Source organism: Perna viridis, chromosome 11 (assembly GCF_037379345.1).
Source record: "Perna viridis isolate PV_CMFRI_1.1 ecotype Kerala chromosome 11, ASM3737934v1, whole genome shotgun sequence".
In the NCBI taxonomy this organism is placed as follows: domain Eukaryota; kingdom Metazoa; phylum Mollusca; class Bivalvia; order Mytilida; family Mytilidae; genus Perna; species Perna viridis.
In genome coordinates this window covers 20110764-20137627 of record NC_142455.1, presented here as the reverse complement: position 1 = coordinate 20137627, position 26864 = coordinate 20110764, and the positions used below count along the sequence as shown (strand labels likewise).

Sequence of the window (26864 nt, the reverse complement as noted above, 5' to 3'; positions counted from 1 at the left end):
CCATATTTAAAAATTTGTATTTATAATCTAGGAGTTTATTTGTGCAGAAGTTGGTCTATGATTTACCATTATCCGAAAATTCATCAAACATTATAAGGAACTCGTCTCAAGGTATGAAACGTTTTAAGGCCCACCTGATTAGCATGATTAGCGCACATTCAAAATACATGTTAAAACAAACCGAGATTTTATCAATACTGAAAAGAAAATATCTGAATCACATCCCCTGTGAATAAAACAGCAAAATTATACAATTATTTATATACTCTCAAGAACAAGATACAAACCTTCCCAAATGCATTCTTAACCGTGAAAACACATTCAGTTATTCTGTACCTCTGTATGAATTTAATCATACTGAGAAACCAAATTCATACTTAGCAAAAGAACACTTCCTAAGGTGCCCATTTATGGAAGTTCAACACATATCAAACTTTGTCACATCTTTTCCATCATTTTAGCTGACAACACCTCTGTGTAAGTTTCATGGAATTTAAAAAAAAACACAGGTAGTAAATACATGTATATGTACATCTTGTCTTAAAGTACATTTGTATCTTACAAGTTAACAAGTTGGTGAGTGTATATAGTCAAAACCTATAACATGTTTGTAAACTCAAACACATGACATTAATAAATCTATTAAAATAACTACATTTAATCTAAGTAAAACATCAGTACACAATATTTACATAAACACAATATTCAATAATAAAAAACATAAATATATTACATTTGACAATCTGGGGGCTACTCGTAGGAAACAAACTTATAATAGAAATTAGTATCTGGGGGAGCCCAGCAGATACATGAAAGATGTAGAATTGAAAATACAAGTAAACTAAAAAAATGAAAGAAAAAAATACATTGTATCTGGGGGAAGCCCAGCAGATACTGAATAAATCTTGTCTAATATTTGTACCTGGGGGAGCCCATCAGGCACACCTACATCCTAAATCTTAGTGTCTGGGGGGGGGGGAGCCCAGCAGACATGCCTACCTATCTTAGTACCTGGGGGAGCCCGGCAGGCACGCCTACGTCCTAAATCTTAGTATGTGTAGGAGCCCAGCAGATACGCCTACCTATCTTAGTACCTGTGGAGAGCCCGGCAGGCACACTTAGTGATGTTTTGAAGCTGTGGACTAGATATCTGGGGGGAGCCCCGCAGATGCCACAACTGATTTCTAAACATTGAAAAAAAAATTAAGGAAGAAAAAGATAACCTGAGGCAGCCCAGCAGGTTAATAACATAAAAACATTTGTGCAATCTGAATTGGGGATTATGATTCCAGAAAAAAGGAATTGAAAACGCCAAAAGGAGTATAACGAGTGCCCCCAAGAAGATTGCACCAGTGTTTATATGAACTGTACATTCAAATGTAGGTGCGGTAACCCATTATAGTCAACAATAAACATCAGATGGAAATATTCATTTGATTCGTGCATGTATAATTGTATCTAGTGAAGTATTAATGTACCTAGTATAACAGTTTGATGACCATCGACCTAAAGTTTGAATCTGACCATTGACCTAAAGTTTGAATCAAATGATCTTCGATTCCTGCAGCTGCAGCAGTAGTAGCTACCCCAATACAAAACGGAATGACCATTGTATTTGGAATCACCAATACCTAATGACGATAGTGCGGCATTCTGGGGGATACTAGTTTACAAACATCTGGGGGGAGCCCGGCAGGTGACCCTAACATTGTATCTGGGGGGGGGGGAGCTCAGCAGATACATGTATATGCACTAGAAAATTTCCTTAACGAATTTTGAAATGAAATACCTGGGGGGGGGAAGCCCGGCAGGTACTGTTACATTGTATCTGGGGGAGCCCAGCTGATACATGTAATGTAAATCTGTAATTAACAAATAAGAATTTAGAAAATGAGATTTTGAATACCTGGGGGAGCTCAGCAGTATGTAGTGTACATGTAGTACTGGGAGGGTGGGGGGGCAGCAGATACATGTAATGTAGATCTGTAATTAACAAATAAGAATTTAGAAAATGAGATTTTGAAGTATACATGTAATGTAGATCTGTAATTAAGAAATAAGAATTTAGAAAATGAGATTTTGAGTACCTTAGGGAGCCCAGCAGGTACATTGTAATCTTAGCCAAATGAACTGAAGCCTCAGGGGGAGTCCAGCAGTCTTAACAGAAAAACTTTTGCAATATGAATTGGGGATACAAATTTCCTGCCAAGAAATTTATACCTGAGGCAGCCCGGCAGGTACTGTTACATTGTATCTGGGAGGACGGGGGGGAGGGCAGCAGATACATGTAATGTAGATCTGTAATTAACAAATAAGAATTTAGAAAATGAGATTTTGAATACCTTGGGGAGCCCAGCAGTCTTAACAGAAAAAACTTTTGCAATATGAATTGAGGATGAAAAATTTCCCGCCAAGAAATTTATGTGCCTGGGGGAAGCCCAGCAAGTACATTTTAATCTTCGCAAAATGAACTGAAGCCTGAGGAGCCGTCTTTTGAGTAATAAGCCCTTACTAGAACTATGTGTTATGATGTAACTCTTACTCCTTTTAAATATTCCCTTGTACATTGTACTTTAATAAGGTCTTGCTGCCTAATATCAATCCGACTAAAACTAAGGCATGTGTATCACTCATACAAAAATACAATTTCAGCTAAATAAATCTATTAACACTATTTACATATAACAAAAATATCAGTAACTTGGTAACTTATATACATTAACATAACATCAGATCTTAACACATTCAAAACCAATAACATAATTCTACCCTTATATACTCTAATATATCTTTAGCATTCTGGGGACTACTAGCTTACCAACACCTGGGGGAGCCCGGCAGGTGACCCTAACGTTGTATCTGGGGGAGCCCAGCAGATACAAGTACATGCACTAGAAAATTTCCTTCATGGAACTTTGAATTGAAATACCCGGGGGGAGCCCGGCAGTTACTGTTACATTGTATCTGGGGGAGCCCAGCAGATACATGTAGTGTAGATCTGTAATTAACAAATAAGAATTTAGAAAATGAGATTTTGAATACCTTGGGGTAGCCCAGCAGTCTTAACAGAAACACTTTTGCAATATGAATTGGGGATAAAAAATTTCCCGCTAAGAAATTTATGTGCCAAATTAAGTGATTGGCTTCATATTGGCAAATACTTTGCAGAATAATGTTATTTCTGACAGACCAATCTACTGACACTCCTTAATATTGAGGTAGGCTGCAGCACTAGCACTAAAAGTTTATGGAACTCGTAAAAGCCATCACCATCATACCGGCTTGCCATTTCTATATAGTCTTTTTATAGAGATCAAGTTCAGCATGCCTATGCGAGAAAATCTCACACATTAATGCTCTTGTATATTCCGAAAGCATTAACAAATTCTGCTACTGACAATTGTTTAATTTAGCCTGGGGTAGGACGTTCATTGTCTTTCTTCAGAGTAAGTAAAATGTGGTATGAGCAATGTTGCCAAATAAACATCCTTACCTTATAATACACTTTTGCGTAACAGAGGTGATTCAGTGTCCACAAAATGGCAAGGATTCCTTTGCAAAGCCGAACTTAGTTTGGCGAATAGATTAGGATTTGTGTACTGTGTGTTGGTAAGATATGAATTGTCATTACAGTCAAGATTTAAATATAGTCTGCTAAGTGTTGTGTCTTCTTGGAGTTCTTCGGACCCCAGAACTGTATAGTCATGTTTGTCCTTAGCTCTGGCCCCGCCTGATCTGTGCTTCCTGCAGCTGCTAACACGTGTCTGGTGCCATTTAACGTTTGAATGCCATTCGTAACAGAGTTCATATCCTTCTTTAATGCGTTGACGTTGACTGACAATTCTCGAATTACACTGAGAATTTCATTGTTTATATTATTATTCTTTTCATGCACTACCGGAAGTTCCGTTTCGGCCATGCTTATCTCAGCTGTTCCATCTTACGGCCTCACAGGTATAGTGGTCTGGCTCTTCAGCTGTTACGGTTACCTCCCATGTATGACCATATGATTTATACAATGAAACCAAGTGGGATCGGCGCGCGTTCCCAAGAAACCAATTCCAAATTTGAAAATTCAGTATTAAGCTGATCAGCAATCCAATTTTCTGGTAAGTTATACGGTAAATACGATGCAAATTGAGAACCCATGGCGCTTGCCTTCGGAGGCATACTTCGTGTGTTATAATAAAAATACTACGTGTTTTACGTAACACATGCTATGAATAGATGAACAAAAGAATAGTAAAACGGCTACTGAAGTCCAATAAATATGAAGTTTGGAAAGCTACATTCCATCAAGTGAAATTCACTGAAATTTCTTTCGGGTCCAACTGCCTCAGCCTAAAAAATTCCATGACATGTGACTTGTGCATGTGTATCTAAATATAACTGTGAAGTTAGGAGAACCAAGAAGGGGAGAACAAATGTATATAAACTTACATTAAAAATGTGCATTTTATTTTCACTGACGAGTTCTGTCTCTTGAACGGCAACTACAACAGCTGTAGTTGACTCCGAAATTAATTGCAAGAAATTCAAATTAGAATGAACGTATAGGAAAAATATTATTCATTATAGATTTTCATAAATAGACCCGAAATTGATGTAATTTTTATTTCGAAAGACGTAATCGAAAGACAGACAAAATGAATTAATTTTCAAAAATCCCGAAATCTTCCTGGTGTATCTTTCGTAATGTTGCCACTACAACAAAACACCGTCCTCTCTCTACATTAAAAACAAGCACTTTTTTTCCACAAATACATTGTCAAGGGTCGCAGGGACAATGAATGTAACGTACAATAGCCCAAATATAATAAATGGATATTTATAGGGATTTTGGAAATTGTCTATGTTGTAGTTAAACATGTTTATGATTAACAAACGACATAATAGGTAAGAGTTTATTGGGTCAGTTTAAAAAAAAAACAATGCTTTAACTCGTTATCTAATTGTCTTCAGAGACATGTTTAGATGCAATGAACAATGGCGAATCGGTGAATAAGTCCTACGATATGGCAGATGTTAGTGGTAAATGTCTGTTTAAAGTGTACTGTGGATTTGGATTGTCTGGAGGATATACTTTTATTTCAAACAGAATGCTTTCAGAATCTTATATCAATATCAGTAATATCATTCCAAATGACACAACCTCCATTTTGTTCCGAATGATGTTATCGAACGGCAGCCAAACAGAAACGCTAATTAAACAACGTCGAGGAAATAACAAAATATCTCTTTCGAAACATGGAAACTACAAAGCACCTTTACCATGTCCTCCATTCCTGACAAAAGATCCAAGCTATCTGTATATTGGCTTCCTGTCAATGAATGACATGAATGGACACTCCAGAGGATACGTGGTCAATGGAAAGTCATACATAGCTGCTATGAGTAGTCAAATTGTTCCTCCTTGTTACTTTGGCATTTATTTTAGTCCCATTTGTATACGTGGAATAAATATGAAAAAATGTTTTGAAAAATAAAACGATGAGTGGTTGGTACGACAGCAGCAAGACATTTGGTTCTAACAAGTTACCCATCGAACATTTTTTGCAGTCGTATCTGGTAAACTGCTGAGGAATCTATGATTTTCTAACATACAACAGTTACAGTGACACGGAACTTGCAATAGGACTACCTTTTGGTAAGACCTGTTTATGTATTTGTATCATATTTTTTGAAATTTAAAAAAAAAAGATTTGACTTACAGTTGTAAAACTCAATTTTGCAGGTACTGTTTTTCGTGCGTATATATTCAGTATTCGGTAGTCAGCTATTGTTTGACGTTTTTCATGAAAAAAATCAAATTTTCCACTAAGAAATCAATAACCGTTTACCACCCATAAGTTATTAAGTAGATTAATCTAATAGAAAGTGATGGGCGTGTCTTTTTTTCTTGCATAATAGTTTCCCAAGATTATTTAAAAAAAAATTATTTTAGATAGCTCTGTATTCTTCAAAAATGTTGTTTTTTTCACTTTATATTAAGTTTGGTTGTGTAAAAGTCAAATAATTAAAGTTACAGTTTTTTAATGACTACATGTTGTACATGTATCAAATGTCACAGAATAATTATGGATGTAAATAAATACACATTTTTAAAAATTAATTCCAATTTGGTATAATGTAACTAGTCATCTATGGTCCAAAGCTCATGAAAATTGTACATTTGAAGTAATAACACTATTCTTATACATGATTTGTTTTATTCATGGTCTAGATAAAGCAAACAAAACGTTTGGTTTTGATAGCAGATCTGGATAACCGCTTCGATGATTTAGTGGTAGAGTGCTCGGTTCGAGTGTGTGAGGTATTTGGTTTGTTCCCCAGTTCAGTTATACCGAAGAAAAAAAATGAATTTTGAATTCAGTTCATCTGTGTAAAGCATTCAGTTTACACAAGATAGAGTGAACACTAGATGGCACAGGATGAGAAAAAATGAGCCCGATTGGAGTGACTAGTGGGGCTGTTACCCTTGTGAGGTAGCACATTACAAATCAAAGTCAGCCTGTTTGACTAGAACAAAACAAGATCGAGAACATTTTTCGTTCTATAGAACACGTGAAATATAGGGCTGTTGAAATATATGAGTTCAACAAGAACTAACATAATCGATTAATCATTTTTTCCAGTTCTTCTTATCTCCAACAAAATCGCCATCGAACTTTGAACAAATTACCATGTCTAGTGCAACAGAGAAAAACATTTTCAGTGCATCCGCAGATGAACCACATTCAACAGAGATAACACACCAGCACGTATCTACTGTTCAAATAATATACGTCACAAGAAATTATTTTAACACTAGATATTGGAACAGCAAAGAGCAACAAATGTATGTCTGATCAAAAAGACTCAATGTTTTAATTTAGGTTGTAAAATTCATTATGCTATATTGTCTAAATCGGTGATATAAATATTGTTTGTTTGATGTTAAAGACACTAAAAACACTGTTTGTTCGGATATTTTTTAACCTTTTTATGGTAGATCTGTGCGGTAGAATTACTTTCTAAATACCAATTAAGATTGTTTTCACAGCTTAAAGTCTTTCCGATACATTCTAGTACTGAATACTAATTACATGACAAAAAGAAAAAGTTTTTTGAAAAAAATATTATTTTGTGCGGAGTTATGAGGTTTTGATATTTTTTCTAAACGAAATATTTGCAAAACATCCTGAAGTATCAAAATAGAAGAATAAGAGACAAGCACATGACCAAAGCGTGTGAAGACAAGAAACAGAGACAATATAACATCACAATCTAAACAATAGAATAAAAATCAAGGACCTGGCAAAACACATACACAAAGGAACAAAACCACATTCAATACAATGTAGGAATTCGCACGGTAACTTTGAAATGAAATCAGGTTCTCCGGTAGGGTAAACATGCCTTATTCCGCCATCCGTCATATTGTAGGTGAATAAAAAATTTCCTTAACCATCAATTTCAGTGGGTTGTCATTCCGGTTAGACATATCAAACTGAATCCACAAAATTGGAACTGAACTTTACCCACTTACTGAGTCTGTAAAGACAAACATAACATTTCTGTAGTAATGATAGCAGCAAATTGATTTACATCTTAAAGCTCATGATGGTAACGAAAACTATATCAATGAATCGGAAGGATACTAGGTTATAATGATCTATTTTTTGCAAATTGTTTTGCAGAAATGAATTGCAAAAAATTCAGAACCTGCATCTACAAACTTTATAATATCTGAGCTACTAAAGAACAAAACATATGAATATGAAAATTGTTCCACCATTTTAATAAGATAAATCAAAGGAATCGAGATTCGAAATAACCATAATAACTCGTAGAATGAAACGAAATGAAATGAGAAACCAAGACTCCACTAAAAACTGGGAGCATGGACCTGATGCATCAGTAGAGTGAGCGACCTCTGTGAGTTCATGGTGACGACCGTAACATTATTGTAGTGATGACTTTTTTGTAGTAAAAAGACCCTGTTCTAGACTTTATAGTGTCTGTAGTGTCCATTACCTCAAGTTGTTCGGTGTAGATGCGATGTATAAAACCCCCGAAACTAAAATTGTTAAATAACCGTATCTTTTTTCTTTTTACCATACTATCTTGCTACAAGTATGTTTGTATTATGGTTAAGATATCTAAATGTATATGGTATATTTTCCCGCCAAATTGAGATCTGCAACGTTTTATATAAATAAATGTCGTATTTCTTATTATGTTATGTAAAGTTATTTGCCATTTCCATAATATTTGCAGGTATTGCAGGTAGAAATAAGCCACCTCGGGACATTTGTTTAAGAACAAAGATTTTTACGGCATAACGTGTTATACTTAAGCAGTTCTTTTGATATCCAGTTGTGAGGTATATTTGTTCGCTGTTTCTAATATTCCAAAATCTGAATAACATTGTAGAGACAAATATCGTTCTTATCGTAAAGCAGTGTCGAAAATAACTGTACACTATTTTCGATTAAGTAGCAGTTTTCATGGTCTGTGTGTGTGTGATGCATGTCATAAACTCACCAAATTTACTCTCAACTTTAATTATTTAGAAACAGATAAAGACCACATTACCAATCATAGTTTATCAGTCGTCCGTTGCAATTTGATATAAAATTATATAGATTGTAAATAAAATTTGCATATATTAAGAGTTATCGTTATTATTAATCTAATTGATTCATCTAGGAGATGAGCACAGGACTTCTTCAAAAATACATATCTTAATACAGAAAAGACTATCGTAATGCAAAACGTGTATCATATGTAGACCGAAAAAAAAAAAAAAAGAAAAAAAAAAAGAAAAAAGAAAAAGAAAGAAAAAACAATATTCGGCTTGACTTTTTATCTAACACCATGGATTACATCTAGCATATGCAGTGGCAATTCCGAATAGGTTGAATCAACAATCACTTCTTTACATTACAGTTCAGCGTAATAATAAACGTACATCAGCGTGTTATCATCGCACTTTCGTGCGACCATCTAATAATCGCGTCCCTTTGTGGTTCCGAGTCTAACATATACATTGCAAACTTCGATGCACGTATTTCAATGATCGAGTAACCTTTCATCAGCAGCAATAGAAGCAAATATAAAGGAAGAACTAACTAAAAAAATTCTTCTCAAAACTCAAACTATCGGAATAGGAAGACAAATACATCAACAATAGATTCTACCATGTGCAATACAAGGAGTAAAGCCTCAGGGTTTATGAAATTTTGAAATTTATAAAACTGCAAGTTTTAATTAATAAGATAAATAATGTTTTGCATATTTCGGGGCAGACAAGCCTAAATACTGGGTTGGTAAATACACTCGGAGACCTTTAGTCCACCAGCAGTGGCTTCGAATATACATGTATAGAAATTGATTTTAACGACATTCACGATTTTTAAATAAAACAAACATTCAAAATGCCTGTACCAACTCAGACCAACTGCTGTTTTTTCATGCTTCAATTCAATGATTATTTGCAAAATGGATACCTATTTCATTCACACCGAAAGAGATATAACAAAATAACTACGATTAAATATCAATATGACTAACAATAACAATCTTTACAAAGGATCCAGCTTTTCAACTGGCTTAAACCCAATAAAAATAACCAACTTAGATAAGACAGACTACAGTCAGTAAAATTTGTCTAGTATGGCCTGAAAACTGCCGTCACATCGATCCCATTCTTGCCTTGATATTGCCATTTGTAAAACGGATTTTCCTTCTTTTTGACTTTTGCTTTTGACAACTGCCTATAATTAGCCTCTTGGTTCGGTACTTTTATTATTATCCTTTATTTTGACCATTACATGTGTAATTTACCGATATCTTATTTGTCTAATTAAATAAACTAAAAGTTAAACTCTTAAATATAATATTACTTCACAGTAGAAGCTGGCAATTAATCGACCTATAAACGTGGTTGATATTTTATCTAATAAATACCATAAAATTAAAAAAAAAAAAAAAAAAAAAAAAGACCAACACACAGCAATCAAAACGCAATCGAGAGAAAACAAAAAACAAAACAAATACATTTGTATGTACGGTATATGAAGTTGTTGTAATTGAGAGTTTTGTTTTATGCAATTATACTAACCATCGTCAACTTACATATTGGCATACCAAATGCTGAATTAAAGTGTACAATATTAGCAAAGAAAGTAAGGTATTATGACATAACAATGTACGGACAAAAATACCACATCGATATTTACGCAGATCTGGAACATAACATGTAGCTTAAAACAAACAGGTATCCGAATATAAGCTTAGTCTGGAGATATGTAACGACAAATGTGCATTACATTTTACAGTTTCGGGTGCTGTAAGGGAAAGAGGGTGAGTACCATTAAATCAAAAGTCCCAGTTTAAATTACACAACAAAAGTTTGTTTCTCGTTTTATTACATCTTATGCTAACACAATTACCTAAGTGATAAAATCTAGACCGTAGTCAAAATGTATTCAAAAAGTCCATATAACAAATGGTAGTATCATGGTAAAAACCAGAAAGTTTGAAATCACTGCAAAGGTCCTGATTTAGTACAGGCATTTCAAATTGAAAGTTGGGTTAAACCAGGTATTATATCTCGCAAAACCTCCATCTTTCTTTGCGGTTCATTATTTTCGGTAGATTTCACCACAAATGAATTCAATGCGTTACTGTATATTTTTTTAAATAAAAAGTACATTATATTTTACTCTACATAAAGCTAACGATCTTTATTACTCCAAACAAGTTAATAATCCATAAGTTTTTGGGAAACTTTGTTTTTTTTTTTTTGTGTAATTCGATTTTATCATTACAGCGAAATCCTACTAAACATAACCCCGGATAATCAGCAACTTCGTCTAAACCACATGATTCAATTGATATAAGTTTGAATGTATTTTGAACCCTGATAAGCCGAACAATCGTCTTATTGTCTAATCGAACATAACCTATTCTGAAGTCCGGGCGTCGAATTCACAAAAGTCGTAAGTGTGAAATTGATTGTAAATTATGACGTCATAATACTATTTTAGGTTTTGACGTCATTACTTACGATAAACTTCTCTTACGACTTTTTGTGAATTCGTCGCCGGGTTCTGTTTAGTCAGCTTTCACTGTACAAGAAGTTCACGGTTTCTCTAATATACCATACTGTTTTAACCATTAAATAATAGAAAAACTAAGAAACGTTACTTCGCTGCATCTATTTTGTAACAAAACAACTTGGTTTAGTTAATAGTTTGGTAACCGTCCCGCCTTTGTTAAAGTTTGACATGATACTGCGTGTGTACATTCAGGGGTAAGAAATGATTTAAAAAGCAAATATTATATTCAGTTTGATAATTCATGATCACGGGTAATAACAAAATTACCAATCTTATAAAATCTATGCATATTTCCGCCAAAAATCAGGGAATGTCATCATATAAAACTTTTTGAACACTTGTACGCTTATGTAGATTTTTTAAATGTAAAAATTGTACATGTAAGTGATAATTTCACATATTCAACTTATTTGTCTGCTTGCCAAAAATATAAGCAGCGTTGCTATGGAAACCAGAGTTAAGATTTGACCATGATCTCCTTAAGTATGAAATAATTCTACACCCAAGAATAAATATGAAACTTGTATAGTCCTAACTTTTTACTTTGATGATTGACAGGACAGATTGTTCATCTAAGGCAGGTTTTCGGTTTCCACCATTTCAAACCAGATTGAAAAAGGTATATCAGGAACTTCTGAAGTTGTCTGTTTCAAATACGTTCCAATTCAACTACTTTGTTGACAGATCTTTCTTTCTGTTATTCACCGTATATAAATCAAGCATCAACCAATCAGAAACCTCTATGATTCATAGTGTAAAATAATAAAGATCAATTGAAATGTTTTATTCAAATGAGTCTACAGTCTGTATTCACGGCTAAAAGACATTAAATGCAAAACAACAATAAAAAGGACTTAAAAAAATCATAGGTTTTTTAAAGCTCAAGGAGAATTTTAAATTAACATTGCAGGAAAAAAAACAGTTTAAATGTGGCTTGTTTAATTAAATGGGGATACGAGATACAATTTTGCTATTTTTGTGAACAAGATTTGAAGTAAAACAGCGATGCTGAATCGTGAAGTCTGCGTATGGGGTGGAACCATCGTCCCCTCTTTCTTTTGAAATAAGTTGTATATTCAAAATAAAACTTGCATGAAATATGGTGATTAGCGGCAGATAATATAGCATCCATTTATATACATTTCCAACAGATACATTTGCATTTGTCATGATATATTTGATTTCATGACTTTGATTTTACGTTACTAAGATATAGATAATCACTTCTAAATAGTTGTTTATAAATTATTAGATTTTAAAGATCGTGATTCAGAATTTCCGGGAAACAATCTGTTATCAAACGGCAGTCAAACAGAGTCGCGTATTGAACAACTGCCAGGAAATAACAAAATACCTCTGTGTATTTTTCTAACTAAACATGAAAACTATGAAGCATCAATATCATGTCCTCCTCCATTTAACAAGAAAAAACGTCAAGCTATCTTTACATCGGTTTCCTGTCAATGAGTGACACGAGAGGACATACCAGAGGATACTTGGCCAATGGAAAGTCATTCACAACTGTTGGTCCTGGTCAAAATGTCCTTCCATGTTACTGATCGCTTAACAAGTCTTAGTTTTTCATTCGGTTATTGCGCTTTGAGATAAACATTATATAGATTGTACATGAAATTGGACCTTTGCAAGAGTTACCGTTCTTGATTTGGTTTCATTTGATTGATTTTAGTGGAAAATAAATGAATGATTTTCTTTATTAAAGTGCAGATCTGAATGCAAAAATTATTATCGTTATGTTAAAATAAAGTTTATGTAGACTAAAAAAAAACATCGTTTATTTGGCGGGTTTTCTTACTTCGTGAGTCACCTCTTCAATAGACAGTGCCTAAATTATATATTGATTGATACTTCTACTCCCCATACTCAGTTAACATCCCCACTTTAGAATACATACATTTTTGTTTCTCCAAGAAAAGGTGGTACGCCTAGATTGAAATGTATAGTTCCAAATATACAGAAGAAGATGTTTTCAAAATGCTGCAATTTTTTATCGACAGCATATTTGTCCAGTATGGTGGACGCGTTTTTCAACAAACGGTCGTCATTCAAATGGGAACAAATTGTACTCCTCTACTTGCTGACCTATTCCTTCACTCTTATGACTTTATAGCTGATCTGATCCGAAAGAATATCGTTTAGCTAGATCCTTTTATCTCAGTTTCTGCTATAAAGATGAGGTAATATCTTTAAACAATCATAGTTTTGATATATTGCACCTACCCTAAACAGATAAAGGATGCGTATGGAGTTTTCGTATCACAACTTATACGTAATGCCAGAGCTTGCCGTAATTCCGCCGACTGTTTGTATCGCGCTAGTTTTCTTTCAATTAGGCCTCTAGAATTTAAGTTTTATGGTAGTCCTCATGAATTCGTGGATTGTTACGGTGTATCCATCTGCACCATGAAACCTAATTTGTTCAACGTGCCATAGTTTCCTTTCCTCTTCCGACGGGTGTTTCTAGAAAAACAGAGGACGCTTACCCTACCGGTGCACCTGGTCCATGCTCCCATTTTAGTGGAGTCTGAGTTGCTCATTTACTTTTGTTACTTTGTATGTATTATTTTAGTAACTTAGTTGTTTGTGTCTGTTTTTCATGTCTGGCCTTTGATACTGGATTACATTCTTTCAATTTCCGCTAGAATCTTGGTTCCCTTGACAACGCTTAAAAACATTTTACAATGAAACCTGTCTAGTTCAACCCCTTCCAGTTTTTAGTATGTTTTAATGAGTTAATAACAAATGATGGCGTCATAAACAAGAACATTCAAATAGTCCATATAGGCTTAATGTAATTCCAACTGAACAAAATAAAATATATAAAATTGGAATTACATTAAGTCTAATTGCAATGTTTTGTATGTAAAAATAAAATTCTGGAAATATTGCCCAAATTTCGATTTACAATAGAAAGGGGTGTGCAATAGAAAACTTTAATTGAAAAAAGATAGAGTAAGGGACTATTATTTCACTTGGACCATTAAAGTGAAAGTTGAATGATAAACACACGCATGAAAGGAGAAGAATATGTTATTGTGTAAGTCATGAATATCGAAATTAATCTGTTAAATGTTTTTATTTCTAAAAATTAGATTGAAAAGAAATAATTTTCTTTTATTAACTAATTAATCGCGATTTATAATAGAGAATTTGAATTTCCCGCGCCAATGGACGCCTTTATGATCGGTAGAGCTGTGTCGTCATTAAGTTGGTATGTAAAGTGAAAGTAAATGTGTAATTTGATTACGGTGTCCGAAGAAAGCGCTTATTTGGGACTTTTCGTCTATAATTTCTACCCAAAATATACAAAAGAGGTGATTGATGCACAACGTGTCAGCAAATGTCAGACAACATTCACGAACAACTGGATTTCTCGCTAGAAGATGAGTATGTCTGAGGAAAGGAAAATCCAAAGGCTATTTCGTGCAATATGTTGCCGGTCAAAACACTTTTTTATCATTTGTGTAATCGTAAGCTTGACAAGACACATATTTTTTGAATCGAAGAAATATCTACGGAATATTATTTGTTTACACATTAATATGCAATACTAGTATCAGTACCAAACCAACTTAGTGACGTCACGAGCTAATCGGAAGCTATCGGTAAAAATCAATAAAGTCTGCGTATGATCTTCCTTTAGATATAAGAGTTCTGTTAGATGACTCTCCAAGTATTTTTCAAATATTTCGAATTTTTTATAGCCTTGTGCATTTCACAAAAGCGCATTTTGTATTAAAGGTTATTTATTTTGTTTACATGGGAATAATTTTTCACAAGAGCCTTACCGAATGCAAAGGTGATCTTTCCCTTTAAGAAGCCTATGGGGTAAATAATACAAGACTGAGACCTTAACAATGTGGGGGCACAGTTAATGATATATTAAAGATAACTTGATAGTCTTTCCCTTTAAACATAGACAAATGAGGATATATCGGCTTAATTACATATGTATGAAATGACATAGATGTTATTGGTTATTTTTTTTACCAACTTGTCATGTCAATTAATATTTTTAAATATACGACGTTTGGTCGTTTCCTTTTGTATCTACAATCCAGATCATGATTGTAAGAGTTTTATGTTCAAACATTCATTCAAACACTGTTTTTCCATGATCTGTGATGGTAGATGATTTTGCAAACAAAGTCTAATGCTCTGGTCATCGTTTGTTTCTAGTCCTTTCTCCGTGTTTCAAGTAAACAGGAGATTAATGCATGTGAAAAACCTACAAAATTCACATTTAATTCTGATTTACACAAGTTAAAAGACAAAAAATCTAAGTTTGTTTGAATTTTGCTTTGGAGTATAAGAAATAGATTATGCCTCAAATTAGCAAGACATATCAATTGATTTTGGTTGATTTACTTAAGAGTTTAATGTACAGTTTTCGAGAAAAAAAAATACAGACCTATATACGGGAGTGACTATAGTTACGAAAAATTTGGCGTACATGTATGCAAATCGGAAAAACATAATTTGTTTCGAATATTTTTCTTCCACCACCACCACCATCACCATGTCAATTCCTAAATTTTATATGGATCAGTAGGGAAATAATTTCACTAATACGTACTTCAAATTCATTATTTTATCTAATTGATACAATCCATACAATTGTAAAATATGTTCTATATACCTTAACAAAAGATTCATTTACCCCACAACTATAACATCGACAAATATTTATAGCGTTGAACATACAGTCCGTTTTACAAGTCAATACATGAAACCAGGTAAGTGATCAGTGCAGTGTTCTCCAGATGGACTGGTATTTATGCACAATAGAAAAAAAATATTACTACTGTCAATCAACAGTTACACAGGAAAAATTGTAACATATCTCTTGAATGTTTTAGAACATATGGAAATATATGTTCAGGGCCGATATGGAAAAATGAGTTTTTGTGCCTGTTAAATAACATGGAAACAAATATTTTCCAAAATTTAACAAAAGTTTATTTCATATACATTATATCTTAGGAAAGACCTAAAGTATTAGTCTTAAGCATATTTTCATAGCTTTTCATGGCCGTCCTAAACATTTGAAAATCACCCGCGAAACATCTGTATTTCATGTGTTTATAAAAAAATGAATCATTTTTTTTTTAATGTAAAACTGTATTTTTCCGATTTAAGCAAAAAAGAAAAAAGAAAAAACAGGCGGGCTGTTGCTCATAAGATATTACGAAGAATTTTTATTTAAGAAGATTCGTATCGAAATGGAAAGCATGCCTGATATCGATGTTGTAAACTTCATTAAAGATTAAAAAAAGAAGAAATATGAAACACTTATTTTGCAACAAATAGTCAAACAAATAGTAATTTGAACTTGTTCACATTTGTCAATTACGTAAAACTGAAATATTCCTGTGGATAAAATTTCTAGAACTAGTACGATACTTTGTTACTCACGTATATTCCAACTATACACAGCAATGTTGAAAGAATTGGTTTTTCTTGTTTGCATATTTCATTATGTGCAATGTGAAAAGGTAGGCTTATTTTGCTTTGCGTTTATGTTTGATTTAGAAATAATCAAGTCTTTAAGAAAACAACTACATCATTCCAGACACATCAGGAATTATCGATATTATTGTATAGCAATATTATTTCCCCGTAGGAAGCAATGCAACGTTAGCGTGCAATAAATTTTCATATTGCACTAATTCAAGTATAGTTTGTGACGTTATCGATGGCAAAAGTTCATTTTAAACAAGACTAAATTATATAGTCACACAATAAAACGATTATTGCATGATAACTGGGGAATATTATCCCTCGTAGAATGTATATTTCACACTCGTATACTCGTGAAATATAAAATCCTACTCTATATGATATTGGCCAGCATTCATGTTATAACCCTATATTACCAAATAATAAGTTCTTGTGAGTCCGTATAACATAGGAAAATTGCAACCCAAGTTTTTTCATACTTTGGTAATACCTGAAAAATATATGTTTGCCATATGGTGTTCATTGTATGAAAAAAGTGTGGTTTTCAGATGATTTGCGAAAACATATATGATTCATGTATTTAATATGCATTTAAACATATAATTACCATACTAGTCCTAAACATATGTTTCCATTTGATTTATGTCTGCCGTATGTTGTTCATATTTTGAGGACCTATGTGATTGACCTATAACCAAATGTTTCTGACTACGAATCAATTCTTGAAAATCATTAAGTAATTACATATGTTCAATAGGATTTCACGTATGAAGAGAGTATTGTTTTCAGATGATTTTCGAAAACATATGATACGGTGTAACCATCTGTACCATGAAAACTGATTTGTTCAACGTGTCATAGTTTTCCTCTCCCCCATCGTTTACATCAGCGGGTACTTCTAGAAAATCATAGGACGCTTTCCCTACCGTTGCACCTGGTCCATGCTCCCAGTTTTTAGTGGAGTCCGATTTGCTCATTTACTTTGTATGTATTATTTTTGTTATTTTATATTTTTTATTGTTTGTTTCTGTTTTCTATGTCTGGTCTTCGACCACGGATTATACATTCTTTTAATTTTTACTAGAATCTTGATTACCTTGATTACTCCGTCACATATTTTATATACATCAAAGCATATATTAACATATATTAACATACTTGTCCTAAACATATATCTCCATATATTTTTTTTTATATTTGACGTATGTTGTTTATATGTTATCAATCGGTAGTATAGGTATTTCAGTTATATCATCATGTATATTTTATTCATGGTTTATGTCAATTTTATAATTAATGTTTTAAATATGTATATATTGCAGACAATATTACTACTACTATTATTATTTGTAAAGGACCACCATTTTAAATATATAGAATCTACAAAGACAACGAGTTGATTATGGAATTTTTCACATCGAGTGAAATAAATTTTAGAGCTTTGATCGCGAGGCTTCCCGAGCTATTCAAACTAAACAATTATTTCACAAGATGTAAGAAATTCATAATCAACAAGCGTTGAGTGTAGATTATGTTTCTCTAATGCCCTAAAAACGTCAAAAATACCAAAAAAATGAAAAGCGAGCGAAACGTCATGATTACGATTCGTAGGAAGCATGTTGACGTCACACAAACGCAAACATTCCAAACAAGAGGAACCAGACGATTTCAGCGGAGAATGGAGGAATTAGAGAAATATCAATATATGTTTCCGACTACGAATTTATTCACGAAAGACTTGTAAAACAATCATAATGTAATAATGCTTTCAATAGGATTTCATGTGTGAAAAGAGTATGGTTTATATGTTTTTTTTCGAAAACATGTGATTTCTAATATTTTATTATGCATTAAAACGAATAATTACATTTTTGTACCATGCTTGTTCTAAACATACGTTTCCATATATTTTATCGTTAAACAATCATAGTTTCTGGGATTCGATATATCGCATCTATCCCAAAGAACTTGAGATAAAGGATACTACAGACACTATGAAATCGGCCTCATATCTTGACATACACTTTGATATCGATGGTAAAAGAAAACTACTGACCAAACTATACGACAAACGCGATGACATTTCATTCCGTATTGACAATTTTCCTTTCATCTATGGCAACATCCTTTCAGCACCTGCGTATGGAGTTATCATATTACAGCTCATACGTTATGCCAGAGCTTAATGTAACTAGGCAAACTCCTTACAATATGGCTTTGGGAACAGGATTATGTTTCTACAAGATTGAAGTCATCACCACAGAAGTGTTATGGTCGACATCATAAACTCGTGGATCGTTATGGTGTATCCATCTACATCTAATAAAATTAATTTGTTCAAAATGTAGTTGGTTTCCTTTCCTCTTTCGTCTACCCTGGACTTCTTATGAGCAACTCTGCGGATGTTTCTAGAAAAGCAGAGGACGCTTACCCTACTGGTGGATCTGGTTCATGCTCTCAGTTTTAAGTGGAGTCCGAATTGCTCATTTTTCCTTTTGTTACTTTTTTCCCCCTTTTTTGTTATTTTATGTTAATTTTTTGTTGTTTTTGTGTGTGTCCTTTTCAATGTCTGGTTTTTCTTGGTTCCTTTGATTATTCTTTTAAAACATACGAAATCATGTTTCAAATTTGCCTCATATAAAAGTGAGCAGAACTTTCAAACCAATGTATAATCTGGAGGGGAAAAATGATTCACCCTCCATTTCGAAACAAAAGTAAAACAAAAAACATATCAAGATAAGAATCCCGTTACAGTTAAATTAATGCTGTGTCCAGTACGATCAAAAGTGTAAAAGTGTAAGAGGGAAATACATGTATATTACACACTCACACTTGTTGTTCAATAAACGCTTTTATATTCAATTGTTTCTTAATTAGGTTTGCTAGTTGGGCAATTCAATTTCAATTTGAATTTGATATTCAGTCTTAATGTTGTACTTCTCTCAGTCGTGACAATAAACCTTATAACCGCTTCACTTTTTTCAGTGCCGCATTCAAGTTCTGGGTACGTTCTTCATTTCAATATATCCTTGCATTTGAGAAATATAATATGAGAAATAAAAACTATGTTGTATCAATTACCACATTGTTAAAATCATGAACAAAGTCAGTCGTACAACGTCAAGTGTTGAAAATATCTGGATTTAATCGAATAAAAATGATAAAAATCCTACAAAAATATCGAATTTACCATAAGTTAAAACATAACTCCTTTTGGACCCTAGATTGAAACAGGTGCTCGGTTAACCAATTAAAGGTCCAAAATTAACAGATAAAAAAGACTTAAAGGAATGTCTTGTTTAGACAGGTTTTCGAATATTTCAGAGTTAAGTTTAAATAGATTTCACTATACAAAGATAACGCTTACCCTACCGGTGCATCTGGTCCATGCTCTCAGTCATTTATAGGAGTTCGAATTGCTCATTTACTTTGGTTACTTGGTTTATATTATTTTAGTTACTTTATGTTCTTTGTTGTGAATGTATGTTTTCCATGTCTACTCTTTGTCTCTGGATTACATTATTTTGATTTCCGCTGGAATCTTGGTTTTCTTGATTACTCTGTATACATTGCTAGCTCTGTTACATGCATGTGCTAATACAAACATGAAGACATGGAGAAATACAAAACCTCAGTAATTAAGAAAGTATTTTACGAAACCTGTGCATGGTAATCGTATTCTAAATTTATTTTACTAAATTTCATTCAATACTAAAAATAGGTTATGCTCGTATTTTTAGAAACAAATGATTATGTTGGTTGCTTCGTAGACACTATGGACAGACTTTTACCATATAAATACGTAAACAGATTAGAAACAGAAAAAGTCGAATCGCACTCAGAGTTAGAAAACAACAGATGCATATTACACTGTCGTGGGGTTGGAACAATTTATGCCGGGACTGAGGTGTGTTATAATAATGATAATAATAATGATAATTATAATAATAAATTTGTTATTCAACGAAGGTAACTCATTTAACAAAAAAAATGTTAATTTTACTAGAGGCCTTAACACATATAAAAGAAACAAATACTACAGATAAATCAAAAATAGATAAATTATACACAAAATTTATACAATCATACACAAAATCTATATACATGCATGAAAATGGTAAATTGTGTATTTTTGTGTTATTCATAAGCATGTTTTAACTGTTAATACCCTAATTGATAAAAATGTCGAATGCTCGTTTGCTCATTGTTTGGTATCAATCATATATCGGCCACAAATCGAATGGTTATCGATTGATTAGCTCTGTTAATCGAACACATTTTTAAGCCATTTTGTAGATGCTTCTAGATAAGCATAAGACGCTTACACACTCTTCAGGCGATGTACTTGGACTATGACGAATTTGAGTTGTCCCATTGTTGATGCTTTGGTATTTTTTCCAATATTTGATAGAGCCTATTGTCTTAAGTTAAACTGGATAACTTTATTATCAAAATATACATACTATATTAGTATGCCTCCGCCATGAAGCCGCTACTCGAGAAAACAAAGCTACGTGCTGATATATATATACGTGCCTTATATATATATATAATGGTCTGAAAAATTCCCAACGATGTTAGAACTGTCAAATTTTCGATGCAAATTTTTGGTCGTTCCCTCCGCGGGTCTCGAACTCGTACCGCTGTGACATCTGACAAGACCTCCTGCAAACGCAGTGTAGCGGATAGAGTCGTCGCATTCTGAGACGTTTGTCTATATATATATACTGTTTTATTTTGAAGTATGCCACTATAAGTAAGGCTATCTTCATATTTTGTACATTTATAGAAAAGCGGAGAATGTTACTGTGGAAACAACCCTTGGAGATATACAGCAGATGATGTCAATCATGGCTACATCTTAAACTACAACTGCGATTCTGTATGCTTGGGAGACACAACACAAATTTGTGGAGGGGGCTGGCGATTGTCAGTTTATCATACAGGTATGTACATATGCTAGAATTGAATGTACATGATTAAAAAAACGCTTTAGTTCATGCATGAATGTAAAAAACAACATATAATGATATAATGATAATTATGATGATCCAACAAAGATAAAGATAATACGTCTTTTCTATATAGCGGAAACTGAAATTAAAGGGTCTAGCCAAACGATATTCTTTCTTTTGGATCAAATCAGCTATAAAGTCAGCCTCATAAGAGTGAAGGAATAGGTCAGAAAGAAAAGCAGCACAATTTGTTCTTATCAGAATGCCGACCGTTTGTTGAAAAACACGTCCACCACACTGGACAAATATGTTGTCGATTAAAAATTCCGGCACTTTGTAAACATCTTCCTTTGTATATTTGGAAGATGATTTGGAATTATTACTTACAAAGTATGAGGAATCTCTATCAAGAGCAATATATTTATATCTAGGTGTACCATCTTTTTTTTTGGAAAAACAGCGGTGTATAATGTTTTTAAGTCGGGATTTCAACTTTCAACACGAATACATTGATTCACTGTCAGAGTGGGTAAAGGCTGAGAAGTCTTTAATTTTGAAACGTATGAAAGTTTTAAGTAGTTCAATAAGTGTAAATGCTACATCCATTTTCAAAGACCCATATGAAGCCAAAACATTGTCTACAAAACATGACAATTGTGTTGTACATGTAGACAAAGCCCATAACAACATTGGTTTTGTACATCAAATGCTTATTATCGAAGGTAGACGTAGAAAATAATAGCAGTATTAAGAGCTACACTGTCACAAAACTCTCCAAAGAAGAGTTAGTGGAAAACCATAAATACGTGCTGTCTATACTCACATTGTCATAGAGGGTCTCCAGTCTGACCACGACGATTATTACTCCCTTAGTGGTAGCAATTCAATGGGGATCCTGAAAATTTCGAAAGATCTTCTGGAAACTCTCAATTCAATATTTTTATCAGAATACAATAACATCAAAACCTATGATATTTCAACCCTTTCTACTTCTAACCCCCACTTAAAAACATTATACATCATTGTTACTCCAGAAAAGACGGTACACCTAACTACAGATACGTAGTACTTGGTAGCGATTCCTCATACCTTGAAAAAAAAAATTAATTCATCTTCAAAATGTACCAGAGAAGATGGTTTCAAGATGCTGGAATTCTTAATCAACAACATTTTTGTCCAATGTTGTGGACGCGTTTTTCAACAAACGATCGTCATTACAATAATAGCAAATTGTGTTCCTCTATTCTCTGACCTATTTCTTCACTCTAATGATGTTGAATTTATAGGTGATTTGATCCAAAAGAAAGAACATCGTTTAGCCAGATCCTTTGATGACAGATTCCGCTACATAGAAAACATTTAAACAAATAAAGGATACTCCACATATATTGACCTACACTTAGATATCAATGGAAAAGGAAAACCATTGACCAAACTATACGACAAATGCGATGACTTTTCATTCCAAATCGTCAACTTTCTATTAATATGTAGTATCATCCCTCCTGCACCTCCGTTTGAAGTTTCCACATCACAACCCATACGTTATCCCAGAGCTTGTCGTAACTACGCAGACTTTTTGCATAATGTTAGACTTCTTACAATAAGTCTTTTGAAACAGGGTAATGTTACTACAAGACTGAGGTCAACACAACAAAAGTTTTATTATCGCCATCATGAACTCGTGGATCGTTGCAATGCATTAATTTTCACCAATGAAAAACAATTTGTTCACCGTGTCATAGCTTTCTTTCCTTCTTAGTCAATTAAAAATTCCAGTCTCATAAGAGTGAAGGAATAGGTCAGCAAGTAAAGGAGCACAATTTGTTCCCATTGGAATGCCGACCGTTTGTTGATAAACGCGTCCAACACACTGGACATATATGTTGTCAATTAAATTCCAGCATTTTGTAAAAATGATTTGGAATTATTTCTTACAAAGTATGAGGATTCTCTGCCAAGAACTATATATTTGTATCTAGGTGTACCATCTTTTTTGGAAAAATAACCATGTATAATGCTTTAAGTCGGGATTTTAACTGAGTATGGGGAATAGAAGTATACAAGGTTGAAAAATCATAGGTTTTAATGCTATTATATTCTGAAAATAATCTTGGACTGAGGGTCTTCATAAGATCTTTAGAATTTTTCAGAACCCACATTGAATTAATACCACTACGGGAATAACACGTGTTGTGGTAGAACTGCAGATCCTCTTTGACTAACATGTATGAAATAAGTTACCATTGTCATCATCGTCTTATTTTATCAGTTTAAATGACATTCCTGTTCGTTTTTATTGTGTTAATCTAACTTAAGATCTTTGTTTAAAACAAATCATGGTCTCTAGGTTGGAGTAATGACATCATGAATAAGTTACCAGCAAACACCGAAATAAAGCATGTGATCATTGAACTCACTGTCATGGACAGAACGATAGATGAAAACAAACAACTTATTGCCAGTAGTTTCACATCAAAAACCAGATGTGCCGTACTGTGTTTAGTAGACAGGGAATGTTCTGGTATTGTCTATTCGAAAGTCAAAGGTTCATGTAGACTCTACCAATTAACATATGAAGATCTATGTGACTACATCATGGAAGAAGAAGGAAGTGTAATTTACATGAATAAGATACAGTGAAATCTGTCTATAGTAAACCCCTTTTAAGACTGTGAAATTTGTCCCGTTGCGTCAGGTGTTACCTTTACCTAGGTTCAAAACAAGTATGAAAGACTTCAAAAAGTGTCTGGCTGGTTATCAAAGTTTTCGCTTTTGGGTTTTAGTTAAGATAAGTTACACAGTAGTTTATACAAAATGAAGTTAAGGCCATAGTAATTTTTTGGTTTTATGAAACTTTTTGTTTTGATGTTAACTTCGGCATTTGCTTGGGAAGGAGAACAAAAAAAAACTGTGGTTGATATTTTTTTTCAAAACCAACCCTGCAAAATTCATAAAAATATGTTTTTTTTTTAATTTCACTAGGAATATGAGGATTGTAACATTTATGTTTTATGTAGTACTCCAGCTAAGAATCATGCAAAATGTGAATCATGGGTGGAAAGCCTACAATTTTTATTTTTGATACTTTGTTTGAATTGTTATAATAAATAGAAATTAACAATTGGTTTTTCATATAACCCGTGTTCTTAGAAGAAAAAAATAATATAGAATGCACTGCAGACTTCAAAATTAAGGGCAATAACTGTGAATGACACTCAAATACAGTAGAATCTATTTGATATTCAATGTTCATTATCTCCTAAGAGCAGGCAGATTTGAAAGAATAAAAACGTATTTCATAATATAGACCAATAAAACAACTAAATTACAAAAATAAAAATATATAGCCTTTTTGGGGTGTATCACATTTTTAAGATTGTGCATGATTCTTACAAAGACAGCTGAAAAACAATGTGCAACATTTTACTATACCACAAATAGCATAAATTCATATTCTTAAATGCAGTCATCATCTAAAATTATATTTTTTTCTGCAATAATAAAAAATTGACTGGAGGAGAGAAAAAAATGTTTTCAATTTTATTTTTCTTCCAATTTGGCAAAATTTAGGGTCAGAGGTTCATAAAACAAAAAATAAAAAAAACTCTGGCTGAATCAAATTTTGAGCTTAATATAATGAAGTCCATGTATGAAAATAGTTGCCTTGTTTTTTTCTGCATATGATTGGTATCTATATCCCATTCCCAAGTAAAAAAAAAATACAAAAAACCAAACTTCTACATGGTTGTTTAAGAGAGGATGGAGGCTTTATTTTCATTTTTAATAAGTGATGATCTGAATAAAACTGAACCAACAAAAGGAAGTAAAAAATGTCAATAAAGTAAACAAAAAAACTAAACAAATCTTCATGGAGGAAATATTCTTGCAATTTAAAAACTAATTTTGAATGCATACCAGCAACAGACACTACAAATCATTTTGAAAGGACTCATTCTAATAAAATTTAGGCCAACTATTTGTTCCATTATATTGATGCAGGATCTCACATCACTCCATTCAGATTGATTGATAATGAACTAATATCCTATGGGAGATGTTTCATACATTTCAGGAAAAGAACGATTGACCAATAGAACAGACCCTGCTTTGTAATAGTATGACATGTTGAGTCAGATCTTTGTTATGCTAGCTCATTAAAGCAACTGCCTGAAGGGGTATGCATGCCAACCAACTTGGACACATTATTCGGACTCTGACGCAATCAGTCCTTACTATCCATTCCGATACTGTGTGGTAGGCAAAGAAGCACTGACTTCCAATTTTAAAGTCTTTGGTGTGACTCAGATGTGCATCGAACCCAAGATCTCCCACATTCGATTTGAGCTTGATTCCATGTTCATGAAAAAGAAAATATTTTAAGGGTATGAAAAGGTATAATGAACAGGAAACAGAATGGAACAATCAGTATATCTGATTTTAATACACTGCTATTTTCAGAGGGGAGCATTTAATTTACTGCTATAGTTATCAAAGAAGGAAATGGGTTTATAACGGTAATTTTTGGGAGAAAGTGACTACGGCAAAGGTTCAACAATAAATTCATAAGTTTTATTTTTGTCTGTAACATATTTTATCACAATCATTTTAATTTACTTCAAATAGATTTGACATCCAGGTTAACTTTGATATTGATGGCTGCCAGTTCTGCTACTAGAAATTTAAACACATAAGGGACCTTGATTAGTTCAATTGAGTCAGTTTGTTTACACAACACACAAGTCCATTTTCGATCAATCTCTGACGAGAAAGCTGCATGTTCTGAAGGTGTCTTGTCAATGAATGGAGATAAAATACTGCCACATTGTTTGCATACATGAGCCTGCAAGTAATTAGACACTGTCATTATTTCATGACAACACAGAATTTAAAGATAAAAAGCAACATATGCATGGTACATATACAGAGGCTACAATCACACTACTTTAGATGAACAAAAAGAAAATATTCTACAAGAAATAAATATAATAATTAAATAATTGATGCACTTCTGCACAATTTACCTGTTTTTAGTCCATTTCTATCTTTTATCCTTTCTTGCTTACATATAAACAGGTAAAACAAGTTTTCTGTGGACCCAGTAAATATGGACAAAAGGTCATAATGATAGAAATGAAGTCATTTGACTTCAATAATCAAATGGCACATATAATATGTATAATACATCATGGGTGAAATAGTTTTTGCTCCATTATGTTGAATACCTGACATTAGTTATCTCTATTCATTCACCACTATATACTGATCAGAGAATAGATTTCACCATTTTTAAGACTGAAGCAATTCTTGCCAATCTGCTCACCAA

The 26864-nt window shown here is 33.1% G+C and overlaps 2 protein-coding genes and 1 long non-coding RNA gene across 4 annotated transcripts in view; 2 read left to right on the top strand and 1 right to left on the bottom strand.

Annotated features, from left to right (window-relative positions):
* The first annotated feature begins 1976 nt into the window (after positions 1-1976).
* LOC148603271 (uncharacterized) lies at positions 1977-8771 on the top strand. 2 transcript variants are annotated; one of them, XR_015916853.1, is made up of 4 exons: positions 1977-4109; positions 4963-5647; positions 6636-6838; positions 8260-8771. It is a non-coding gene; the product is annotated as an uncharacterized LOC148603271 (long non-coding RNA). The 2 variants fall into 2 exon arrangements; XR_015916852.1 differs by having other exon boundaries at positions 6224-6838.
* A 7574-nt stretch (positions 8772-16345) lies between these two features.
* On the top strand, positions 16346-24181 carry LOC148603270 (uncharacterized). The gene is made up of 5 exons (XM_088553378.1): positions 16346-16372; positions 19569-19587; positions 20324-20490; positions 21373-21529; positions 23889-24181. Exons 1-5 carry the CDS (start codon positions 16346-16348, stop codon positions 24179-24181), a joined length of 663 nt encoding a protein of 220 aa, XP_088409504.1.
* A 1907-nt stretch (positions 24182-26088) lies between these two features.
* Positions 26089-26864, bottom strand: part of LOC148603269 (DNA-directed RNA polymerase I subunit RPA2-like) — a 36021-nt gene continuing 35245 nt past the window's right edge. Inside the window, exon 31 of the mRNA XM_088552583.1 lies at positions 26089-26381. Coding sequence (XP_088408709.1) covers positions 26157-26381 — 225 coding nt within the window. The 3' untranslated portion in view covers positions 26089-26156. The remainder of the gene's footprint in view (positions 26382-26864) is intronic.